Here is a 12,447-nt window from a genome sequence, read left to right as displayed (position 1 = left end):
CATTACTGTACAAACCTCTTCCCTCTACCATATAGGTCAGCCAGCCCGTGTGGCCATTTGTCATGTATTTTTCCTTCGTGACCCTGACCTGCTTGTGTTTGTTTGTTTTCTAGGGCAAAGAGGGTCTCAAAGGAATCCAGGGACCACCGGGTCTTCCCGGCTTGATCGTAAGAAAAATGGATGTGCAGCCTCATGAATATGCACACAGTTCCTGCAGTGTGGCGTAAATAGTCTGAGTTGTAAACGCAATCGTAGGTGTTAACAGTTGCAGAAGGTAAATGAAAGATTTCATTGATCTGCAGGGTCAGCCTGGGAAACTGGGAAAAGACGGCAGACCAGGTGAACCAGGAGAGCCTGTAAGTAGACGAGGATGTCCGTCAGTGATCCGAAGAGTAGATGAAGCTTGAGCTACAACACATCTTCTGTTTTTAGAAAAATGTGAGAGTAAAACATGGCCAGACAATGATGCTGTAACCATTTTTGTTTTCATCTCAGGGCAAGCAAGGTGAGCTTGGACCACAAGGGAACTCGGGGCTGAGGGGACTCCCGGTAAGTAACCACCAGTAAACGGATCTGATGAAGCAGGCTGGCACAGCAAATGGCTGTGACTGATTCGCTGCCGTCTCTTTTCCTATGCAGGGCTTTAAGGGCCACCGAGGAGAACCTGGAGCTCCAGGACCTACGGTTCGTACTTTACGTGCATTTGAACGGGTCCATTTGCAAAAACCACAATGTTTATCTTCTGAAACGGAGACTTTACCTTTATTCATCTTTGGCACTATTTTCCTGCCTAATGAGCATCACCACACGTAGATATACATTAAATAGTGCAAGCTTTTTTTCGGTGTGGTGTTTGACTCATGTTCATAAGACTTGAAGCTACTTGCTCTCTTTACCTCGTCAAAGTAAATCTCACATATTGGTGCATAGAAAATCCAATTTTTGCAATGCCAATGATTAATAAAAAAACAATACTTTTTCAAGGGCAAAACGCAGCAAAACTGTTTTCTATTTACTTTTTCTTTGACGAGGCCAAGCACTGAAAGCTTCTACTTTTTGCGACAGCAGTGTTGAATTTAAACATTTCCACCCTGACAATGTGAGCTAAAAAGGTTGAGAGAATGTGAGTCTGTATGGAGAAGCAGAACACCTTCCCCTGCTGCAGTTTAGTGTACGTTAGGCGACAGTGTCTTTGCTCTATTTTGATGAGACCTGCAGTCTCCCAGACAACAAGTCCATGGTGCTGCATGCTGGGACAGTTATTGGGATCGTGCTCGACTCTCTACAGGTCCAATGCAGTCAGACGTCCTCTATGGAGGTTTGGCAAATAAACGTTGTCACAAAATGTATCACACAATTGGAATTATCTCAATTATTTTCATCAAATGACAGTATTAAAGTAAAAAGAAGAAGAAAAGGAGACTTGGATTCGAAAACTGGCACCTTCACGAAAGAACATAAGAACATAAAAGTATGGGAAGTATAGTATAAATGATGCATTTAGAAAGATAACTGCCTTTGCTCAAGAGCCATAACTGGAACTATTACCTGCCGTTGGAATAGCTCACAGTCAGCGTTTGGCATGCCGCACTGCGATTTCAAGATACGTCTGACACTTATTTTTTATTTTTTGTGAAACAACCTTCTCCGAAAGAACCACCGCACCGGCTGCTTTGTCTCCCACTCGGCAACACACCCACAGGAGAGGTTCTGCCACAGCACCGTGACCAATAGCATGGCTCATTACGGACAACTGTGACTGAGCCACAGCGTGGCGGGCAGCCTCTCAGCGCTGCAGCCACACGGACATCAGACAACTTATCAGAGGAGCCGTAAAGTGTTTACATAGACGCACTGACAATTGCCCTTCGCTGCTCATAATTACTGTCACTAAATGTCAGTCGTAGGGAAAGGATGGTCACTACTATCCAGGAAATTGAAAGTTGACATACTGTTTAGAGATTTAGCGCTGCACCGCAGTACAATGTAGAGGTGTCATGGATTCTTATGACTAACTCTGTAGGTCTCAAGTCTGCCCTGTCTGTTATGTATTGTTGTATATGAAGCAATTACTACAATTACAGAAACACTTGTTGGCAAATAAAATCTTAAATCTGCAGGCTCCCTCCAACCATCCTTGTAAAATCCTGTCTCCATAACATCATCTTCCATTAGCTTCAGTGATTGTGGTGCGAATACAATTACAGAACAGTTTCCATGAAACTCTACGTTGCATACTGTTTGTAGTGTATCATGTCTAAGTTAAGTGAGTCACCTCTTGGCTGAATTCAACTTTTTCAGAACATGACAATACAATGACGATATAAAAACAAACCTGTCAAACTTGGTTTCTGATCCAAGAGAATTTTCTGAACTGAACTGAACTGTACCTTAACTTTGCCTCGAGGTTTCTCTTATTTCGTCCATTTTCTTTTCTTCTGTGCCAAACAGGGAGAAGATGGAAAGCCTGGCTCATCGGGGCGTGATGGCAAACCTGGAAAAGAGGTATGTTCAACATTACACATTTGTGAATTATTGGTGAGTGTTCGTGCGTACGTTTGGTTTCAGAGGTAGGAAGACACCATGAAGTATCTAATGAACAAGTGAAATTAATTCATCTGCACTCCATAATAATGGGATAATTAAATATATATTATTATTAACATCCCTATTGTAGCTCTGCTCACAATGTCTTTTGTTTCCTTCATACATACCTGATACTTTCTGAGAGCACTGGGCTGCATACACGTCACAATTGTGAATTTCTGATTTTCAATCTGCAGTTCCCTCAATCTTTATCTCAAACACAAACACACGCACACACACACGCATGCACGCACGCACACACACACAAGGAAAAAAATAGGTGCAATACAGTGACTGCATTCAGTATACTACAATACAGAAAACTAACTTTAAAATATAGCTTTCACTTATGCATTTTCATTATAAAAGTAATACACATGCCCCCACAGAAGATGTTTGTCTTCCCTATTAAAATCATATCTGCCATTCCTTTCTGTGCAGCATCCCTTACTGGCTGCGTCACAATGACAATAATTGTTGTTGCTGCCTGGAACCAATCGATTGATTCAGGGAATGCAAACAAAACTCCTGAGATTAAAAAACGGTTTTGGACAGAATGCAAAGTTTCCAGCAGAACACAGAATATTTAATCAGGTCTCTATAATACCAGAGCTTCAATAGCAGCAGAGTACGTTTATGAACCATAGCAGCTTTATCTCCTTTGACACAGTTTCATGCAGTTCATCTTCACCAAATGACAAACTGAAATCCATTTCATGCACACAGTCAAAGGCTGCAGCACTTTTATTCCCCCATTTGTCTAGAAGCAGGATGTAACACTTCACACACACACACACACACACACACACACACACACACACACACACACACACACACACACACACACACACACTCACAGAAATAACTTTTTAACTCATCCTCTGGCTGTGAGGCTGTGAGGCTTGGAGATGGATTATTCTCACAGTATGTCTTCTAAAGTAGAATCTTTTCCTCACACTCCTTCCACAAAAAAAGGAAGGACTTCAGATTGACCTCACTGCTACAGTCGAGGCTGTTTTCCAATAAGATTAAAGTGATCAAGCCTGCAGTTTTTTCTCCGCATGCCCTACAGATGATACATGGGTCTGTTCCCTCTTTTTCAGCATGTGAAAGCCAGAATATAACGGGTCTATTATTTTGTCATGGCAGGGCTCTACGGGACCTCCAGGCAGAGAAGGGCTTAGTGGACCAAGAGGAGTGTCGGTGAGTCGTTTTCAATCACTTGCAGCGCCGTCTGACGCAAACAGAAGGACGAAGCAGCCGGTGCCAAGCAGACAGATAGATATGGACATGAAGTGACACTCAAGTCCTTCCTCTCGCTGTCCTCCAACATCAATTTTCTCACCCTGTGCCCCCCCCCCCTTGCATCCCAGGGCAAGCCAGGTGAACCAGGGCCATCGGGAAAAGCAGGTCTCCCTGGAACTCCAGTGAGTTATCTATTTTTTATCTTTAAAACAACAATTGGATGACTAACTGTGCAAACAAACAATAGTGACACCGAAACGCTTCACCACAACACTCAGTACAAACAACATTCTTTGTTACACAGAGTGAACGCATGAAAGGAGAAGGGCAGGTAGTAGTATAGATAAGAGGAATTAGGAAGAAAGGAGCATTTCCATTGCTACGTGTGCAAGCAGGGGTGTAAATGAAGGCGAGAGGAGGATGTGAAGTATTTCTGGAAGAGACGATCTGTCAGATTATGATGGAAGATTTGAGTAAATTTTGCCCCGACCAGGGTGGGAACATCTATTTCCCCTAGATGAGTTTAAGGTAGTTGACATATCAGAGCACAGATTGCAATTAAATTTATAGAAAAATCAACCAAATCCAAGGGTAAATATTTCCAAATATCAATATATAAAAACAGAGAGTGGCCATTGCACAGCAGATTTAGCAAATTCTCTCCCAGTGTTGGTATAATATGAGAGCAAGGCAATCTGTATTTTGCTTGAGAAAATAGTTCAATATTCATACCAGAGTTTCATTTTATTGATAAATGTAACGTTGAGCTTAATTATCATCCCAACTCTGTATATGTGACATCAGTTGCTAAAGCGGAACTCTACTACTGAACATGTAAAACATATTATTCAAAGCCTTTTGTGGTTTGGTTTTGACGAGGAAGAATAATGGAAGGAATTAATTGATTTCTGCTGCATTGAGTTTGATCCAATTTCAACGGTCTGCAATGCTGAATCCTTATAGTAGTTTTAGACAGAGGAGGAGACATGTATTAAAGCCAAAAACAAACTCTGTAACAACTAACAAGTGAGGCCCATCACTTGCAATGGTTACAGCTACAGTCTAAGGTAGAGATGGACCGATCGAAACCAGCCAGAGCCTTTAACAGGGCGACGAATGGAAGAAACCTCAGGAGGAGCAATTCAAGAAGGGATCCTCTCCCAGGACGGACAGACGTGTTGTGTACAGAATACACGGACAAAGTAAAATCACAGTATAGACAATCCATATGACAAAATGAAATGTTCAATGTGAACATATACAACAACAAAAAACTACAGTTTTTATTTCTGAATCTAAAAAAAGTTATTCTGGAGGTCTCAGGAAAAAGAAAATATTTGTCACAGATATGAAATGTAGACAGAGATAGTGAGACCTGTGAGTGAGGAGAATTCTTAATTTGATGTGTTGCTGTCATTCGCAACAAAATGTGTTCTGGACAGAAATAGATGGAGCTGCACACTGGTCCGTGGGCTGGAGGACGGTTTCTTGGGAGAAGGAGTAACCGTTGTTAACGCGAGGGCAGACGATATGCAGCCAGCTATCAGAGAGGAGTGGATGATAGCAGTCAGCAGGGGGAGCAGATCACCAGAAATAGCCTGGAGGAGGGAGGAGGGAGGAGGGAGGAGCCAGATGCAGGAAGGGTTGGGAGAGGAGGTAGAGAGTGATTTCAGTGCATGGTGAAGCTATTCAGAGTCAGGATCTGACATTTCCAAAAAATGTTATCAGATGGACAAATTTACCACACAGAGAGAGAGGATGATGCAGTGAGTGGAAAAAGGCAGAGGAGATAGTGTATATATTCAACAATAATAAGAAAAGGGGAGATGAAAAAGAGAAAGTGAAACATTCTCCCAATTCAGCAAGCATTAATAAACTCCTTCCAACCAATTAAAGTCAATTTTATATGTAAAGCAGCCCAATATCACAAATTTGCCTTCGGGGGCTTTACAATCTGTACAGCTGTATGTCACCATCTGTCCTTTATGACCCCCCCCCCCCCTTCGGATAAGGAAACACTCTCTAAACAAACCCGTTAACAGAGGGACAAATGGAAGAAACCTCAGGATTAGCAACTGAAGAGGGATCTGATGGGAGTATAAGGTTAAAGGAGATCAGACAGATAGGGAGTGGCGTGTTCATTTACAATATTGTAGGACATCACAATCACCTTAAAGTCTAATCTGACGTGGACCGGTGACATGAAGGGAAGCTAAAACTGTTGTAATATTGCCAAACGTTCTAGTTGTATTAGGCTAACTCTGTTTTAGTTCAAATCGCTCTGTGGCTGCCATAACCTGCTGTTCTTCAAGCCTACATGTGCCCTGTAAATATGGATATTAAACTCTCCAAGCTGGCATGTCTCACCACAAGATTGGTTGATGAGACTTTTATCCAGGCCACTGCTGCATGTTGATAAGAAGCTAAATATTAATCCTCGCTGAATCCACAGCAATGAGGGAGGCTTTTAGAGTACAAGTACAGTGTGCCATGTGTGTGCCATGTGATGAGCGGCCATGTCTCTGCTGTCGCACAGGGTCTTAGAGGAGACAAGGGAGAGGCCGGCAACCCAGGATTACCAGGCTTCAGTGGGCCTAAAGGCCCCGCGGTGAGTGGTAGATTTGTAACATTTTCATTCCAAGATTATTTGCAGCTCACAAATATGAGCAGCTGTGGGTAATGTTGACTTTTATCTTGATTTCCAGGGTCCACCTGGTCCAATCGGTCCAGAAGGTAAACAGGTAAGGACCTCATCGAACCAATGTCGATAAACTATGATATAATACATACTGATTTTTTGCTGACATCCACTGTTTTTGGTGTTTTTTGTAGGGGATGCCAGGCAGGGTTGGTGATCGAGGCCTCAAAGGAGAGAAGGCGAGTACTAGATCCAAAATCTGACCAATAATGTGTTCATAATAGATACAGATCTGTCGCCTGAGAGATGCAAATTGGAGGTTCTTCAAGTCTGAAAATGTACAATTGCTGTCATCTGATCCAGGGAGATTCAGGTGTGAAGGGAGATAAAGGACAATCAGGAGATCCAGGTATGCCTGGAAACCCTGGACCCTCTGGTAGAAAGGGCCACACAGGGATGATGGGCATGTCTGGACCACCGGGAGAATTAGGAGGTCCGGGGCCACAAGGAACTTCAGGAAATCCCGGTATTCCAGGCCAAAGAGTGAGTCCTGAAAGCTTTATTGTTGATGCCACAAAAATATTCACAGATTAATTAAATGTAGGCATGAATAATTGAGTTCATGATTATCATATTTCATGTCTCAGGGAGAGTCGGTATCACTGGAGCAGATGAGACGACTCATCCAGGAGGAGCTGGCGAAACAATTAGATGGTGAGGAGGCGATTTCTTTTTGTCTGTCTCCTCTCCATGTCGACAGGCCTGCAAAGTACAGGCCTGATCTAAAACAGTATGGCGTGTTGAGCCATTTTTAAACCCATGAAATACAGATTTTAATACACTTGTAAAGAAATGTCAACATTAAGACCGGTTTAAGTGTGCAGTTCCTCTTTAACAATAAAATCATGAAAGTTAAAATGGATCTAAATTCATGAAATAACTTTGCTTTTGTGTCCAGCCAAAATGGCTTACCTGATGGCTCAGATCCAGCCAGCCCACGTGAAGAGTACCGCTGGCCGTCCAGGAGCTCCAGGCCCTTCAGGTAAGGACGGCAGTTCTGGACGACCCGGCCCCCCTGGAGAGTCTGGTATGCCCGGACAAAATGGCGGAGAAGGATCCAGGGGACCCATGGGCCCTAAAGGTATACAGAGACTTTTGGCAGTGTTATTATGTCCTCTGCGTGTCCTTTTTTAATGTTGTTTTGTTCCTTTACTATTTCCACAGTGTTTACTACTTTCCAATTCTCAGATTGGTCCAACTTGATGTCTCCAAGACAATTTTGTCAATGAAATCACTTTCTGTATTGGCAGTGAAACATACCATTTACTTCATATAAGGCCGACTAAGAAAGATCTACATCAGATCAAAAGAACATTCAGATCAGAACAGATCAGACGGAAAGAACATTCGTATCTGACGGATGTTTGAGATCAATTCTGAAGGAACAGTTCTACGTTTTGTCAAAAACTCTAATTTGTCCAGAGAGTTAGACGTCTGTACACTAAATGTGCCAGACTTTCCTCGGCCTGCCACAGTGATTTATTTGAATCCTGTTGTCACTGTGAGGTTGCCAGACACCCAGCAGAGACTCCAGGAAGAGGCTGTGCCCGGCAAAGAAATGGTCCGAGACATAATCCCCGTAACATACAACATATTTCTGTTACACTGCAGTTTTTGTATTAAGCCAACAAGCCCTGTTTGTATTGCATCAATTCCATGTAAAATGCATGGAGTCAAGCTGATTGAACTCAACTGGTATCATTCAAGTCATTTTCACAGACTTGACAACACTTCACCAGAGCAACAGAAGATAATTTACAACAGAGTTCAGAGATGCTATCCTACACTGGTAGATTTTGGCTCTGATAAAATCAGTGGAGTGCCTCTTCAAGATCACTTTTCACTCTAAGATAGCTGAGAAAAGCTGAGCAGAGGCAGCTACAAGGGCTTGGTACACACACACACACACACACACACACACACACACACGCTAAGAACATGCCTGATATTCCAGTCCATCCATGTGTCATGAATGTCAACACACAGTAATGCTCAAGGTTGTTAAAATTGGTTGACCGATGAATATAACGACTAATGTGTCTCCTGTTTTCTTAATTTCCAGGTGACAAAGGAACAAGAGGAGAAAAGGGAGAACCTGGTGTTGGCGACAGAGGAGAGCAAGGACCCTCTGGCCCGATAGGTAACAACCAGTCTCTTACTTACTGTATTCCTTCTTCTTAGGTTGCTTTCACCAGATTTGGAGCCTCAAATTGTCCTTCTTCCTACTATAGGTCCAGCTGGTCTGCCTGGTTATGGTAAAGACGGAGGCCCAGGGCAAGCTGGAGCCCAGGGAGAGCCAGGAAACCCCGGCCCCCACGGTCAATCTGGACCTCCGGGTCCTACTGGCCAGTGTGACCCCACCCAGTGTGCCTACTACGCCAGCCTGGCACAAAGACCCCACACCAACAATGTCAAGGGGACTTAAGAGAGAAGGGACACAAAGAGCTTGAAGTCCAGCTGTATTCATGAACTTGGTCTGAATCAAGAACTTTTCTTTTTTTAAGATAACCTCAGTATGGAGCGCTGAAGCAACACGTGCTGCCGGTCAGATTCTTTGTTTTGTTTATTTTTGGTAAGAAGCTTGGGAAGGATGGGGGTTAAGCATCGAGGGACCTTTTTCAGATTAAATATGGGGTAGAGAGGGCAGCTAAACAGTTTGTTTTTTTCCTCACTTGCATGCTTCCTGTAAAATATATAGGGAGATAAGGACGATGCAATTCCCTCCTCTTAAACCTCCATCGGTAGGGAAGTCTGATATTGTACCTTTACATCAGTAATTATCTCATAAATTCAGCTTGGCGTTTTGGAATATGTCTGCACCACAGGCTTTTTGTTGTTGTTGCCAAACACCATTTTGCACCATTCACAGCCCACACTGTTCTATGTCAAGCAATAGATGTCAGTCACTGCTCACTAACTTCTTCTCTTGCTTAGGATCCTCTGCGAGATAATGTCTCAGTCAGGGGAATTATCTGTTTGATGGGAATTGGGGAGGACAGACAGTGTGAGGGACAATCTCAATTCTGCGTAGGAGGAGTGTTAATGAGTGAGTGTGGAGAGCGACGAATGACCACTTTCCTGCACTTATTGCCTCTAAGCTGGTTGTTTCAGATGTTATTGGCATCCCAAAACAGGCGTGAAAAATAAAATCCCCCCTTAAAAAAATTGGAATTTTGTTCAATTTCTAAACCCGCCTGATTTATTTCGACATAAACAAAACACGATTTTATTCTGGGAATGAACCAGAGGCAGAAGATATTACCTCTCTGTCACAACTCATAAATTAGAGCCAGCCTTGGCAATGCTGTTTCAAGCTTTTGGAGAGATTCCGAGACTTTCATTCCAAAATTCAGTTTATTTGCCTGAGAAAATGCAACACAGACATGACGTTGTATAATTTACAGGTGGCTATCTTATTTTACATTGAAAGTCATTTGAATGTGCTTGAAAATCTGTCCGAAACAGTAATAACATGACGTGTACGCTTAATTCATATATGCCATGATTTGTGCCAAGCTAACCCTCAGGATGATCATCGAACCTGAGTTGTAAAGATAGAAGTCGAGACAGGAAGAAATGTGATTGTTAGATTTGTGCTTTTGTGTTTCATGAAGTGGCTCTGGTCATTATCTTTGTGGGGTATGCAAAGACTTGAGCAGTAAACAGCTTTGAGGAGGTGGTTTAATTGCAGCCTTTTGTTTTCCTTTCGCTTTCTCTTAATGTGTCACTTCCTTTCTGCTCGGTGAGGCCGAGTGCCTACGCTGTGGCAGCGTCCGGGCAGCTCAGCCCTGCTCTGAAAAGACATCGCTTTTCTTATTTGTCCCCGAGAAACTAAAATTGGAGAGTTGCTTCCTTGCATCCTGATGACCAGACAATCGTGGTAACCATTTGAAAGATGTGTTGCCTTTATGTGGCCCCTCATGGACCAATTACACCTCTCCCAAAACCTCAGAGGTGCTGGTCATCTTGAACTTATTTAACAACCTCCACTAAAGGTATCACATTTGTCTTCCTTTCACAAACGTGAAGAAACGCATCAATACACACTACAGCAAAAGGGATGTGGGAAGCAATTTTCAAGAAGAGAAGATAGAAATGTTATGAGAGCTTGCCGGGACAAACAAATTCATCACGATATGGATCAGTCATACTCGTCATCTTTTGCTCAGGTTACCTAATGGAAGTGCATTCATGAATAAAGTCAAGTGGCTCTGACACAACTTAGTTTTGAAGATGTTGGCGAAGCTGAATGGAGTTTTTTGTTTGACCGGTATTTCTTGGCTGCTCTGGAGGCAGGAGCCATTTAATTTGCAGAGTTAAAGCAACAATATGTAATATTTTAAAAGAAGAAATAGGACATTTTTCAAATGAAAAGTTTAATTCATAAGCACCCTTGCTGAATTCAGTACAATCAGAGGTTTTGTTGCTGCAGCCTCACTTTGTCTGGTATGACCATTAGTTTATGGTGGCTGGTGTTGAGGAATGTTTGCAAAAGGTTGACTTTAAAGGTGCAATATACGGAATTCAGAACATTGATATAGCGGCAAACATCTATTTTCTATGTAAAGATATAGTGGAGTAATGTTTACCGGAGCAGAGTATGAAGTTGTATTCCCTCCGTGTGTTGTAAGCTGAGTTTTTCCGAATAAATGGAAATGACTGAGGTTAAGCATTCAGCATGTTGGATGTACTAGCTTGCACTTTACCTAAAAATGCTTTCAGTGCATAGGTCCCACTGGCTAGCTCAAGGCCACCGCTGCACTGCACTCATACAGCAGTGACAGCTGGCAGTGTCGTAGCAGAGGCGTAGCACCCGCCCCCAGGTTGCCCCTCAGGGAAACACTGTTCACAGCACTTGCTGTTGTTTTCACTGATGCCACCGTTAGCTGCGAGCTACCGGCTCAGCCTCCCCCATATCGATGGCCATTGAGAGGCAATAGACATGCTCCCAATCTCGTATATGGCACATTTAACAATAAACATTATCCTGTGGGCTGTGGGCTGTACTCAAACTATAGTTATTGAATGCTATTTTTTTAAGAAAGTTGGCTATGTAGTGGTATATGCGAAAGGCAATCTGTTGTCTCAAAGTAAAAACCAAACAAATGGAAATGGCTGAGGTTAAGTATTCAGCATGTTGGATATACTAGCTTGCACTTTACCTAAAAATGGTTTAAAATGACTTGTCAAGCTCGGCTAACAAGCTGTTGTTCCAAAACCAAACGACACAGTTACAGTCGCTCTGAGATTTAACTCAACCAATTAAATTGTTCTTGCCTTCAAATCAGCTCTGCCTTTGAGAAATCATCATATTTGAGCAAATATTTGTAGCTGCATCACATTATGTCTCCTTTCATCAAATTAGTAAAGAGGAGCTTGAAATGCAATGAAGTTCAAATTTACAGTCAGTTCAGAATACAATTTGGCCCTAAATGTGTGGAATAAATGACCTGTTCTTTCAATGGTATCATACAATTTAAGATGTCTGTTTGCTGCTCCATTGTCAATGGTTTATTGTTGAACAATTGAACCATATCAGTAATGCCCTTAGTGTTAATGGTTGTAACAGCCACCAACATACTTTGTGTTATCGTGTGTGGTAAGTTGCTGCGCACAGATCAAAAATGTTGTAATGCACACAAGCAAACACCTTTCATTATTCAAATAGCTGTTTTTGCTAACTTGTTTTAAGTCATACTACTAAATTATTCATGATTTGAACCATTACATATGCGATTTAAGTAACCCATTAACTAAAATGTATTGTTCTGTTTTCCCCCATTTTTCTTCATCATGAATTGATGCTAAGAGATTTTAAAATAGTAACATATTGTAAGTATTGCAAAGACACATGTACTGTACTGTATAATAAAGACTGGAAAGGATTCATTTTATAATACACATTTTGATTTGTTTTT

General features: G+C 42.2%; 1 protein-coding gene across 2 annotated transcripts in view; it reads left to right on the top strand.

Annotated features, from left to right (window-relative positions):
- Positions 1–12,428, top strand: part of col22a1 (collagen, type XXII, alpha 1) — a 45,466-nt gene extending 33,038 nt beyond the window's left edge. For both annotated transcript variants that reach the window (XM_079288321.1, XM_079288320.1), the window contains 15 exons: positions 114–167; positions 303–356; positions 496–549; positions 640–684; positions 2,452–2,505; positions 3,736–3,789; positions 3,960–4,013; positions 6,368–6,439; positions 6,537–6,572; positions 6,664–6,708; positions 6,833–7,012; positions 7,117–7,183; positions 7,428–7,610; positions 8,592–8,669; positions 8,761–12,428. In XM_079288321.1, the coding sequence (XP_079144447.1) occupies positions 114–167; positions 303–356; positions 496–549; positions 640–684; positions 2,452–2,505; positions 3,736–3,789; positions 3,960–4,013; positions 6,368–6,439; positions 6,537–6,572; positions 6,664–6,708; positions 6,833–7,012; positions 7,117–7,183; positions 7,428–7,610; positions 8,592–8,669; positions 8,761–8,954 (1,224 nt within the window). In that variant the 3' untranslated portion in view covers positions 8,955–12,428. The remainder of the gene's footprint in view (positions 1–113; positions 168–302; positions 357–495; positions 550–639; positions 685–2,451; positions 2,506–3,735; positions 3,790–3,959; positions 4,014–6,367; positions 6,440–6,536; positions 6,573–6,663; positions 6,709–6,832; positions 7,013–7,116; positions 7,184–7,427; positions 7,611–8,591; positions 8,670–8,760) is intronic.
- Positions 12,429–12,447: the final 19 nt, after the last annotated feature.

The sequence above is a fragment of the Melanostigma gelatinosum genome (genome assembly GCF_949748355.1).
Source record: "Melanostigma gelatinosum genome assembly, chromosome: 17".
Classification (NCBI taxonomy): domain Eukaryota; kingdom Metazoa; phylum Chordata; class Actinopteri; order Perciformes; family Zoarcidae; genus Melanostigma; species Melanostigma gelatinosum.
Note: the sequence above shows the minus strand (reverse complement) of the source record. Positions and strands in the feature narration are given on the sequence as shown.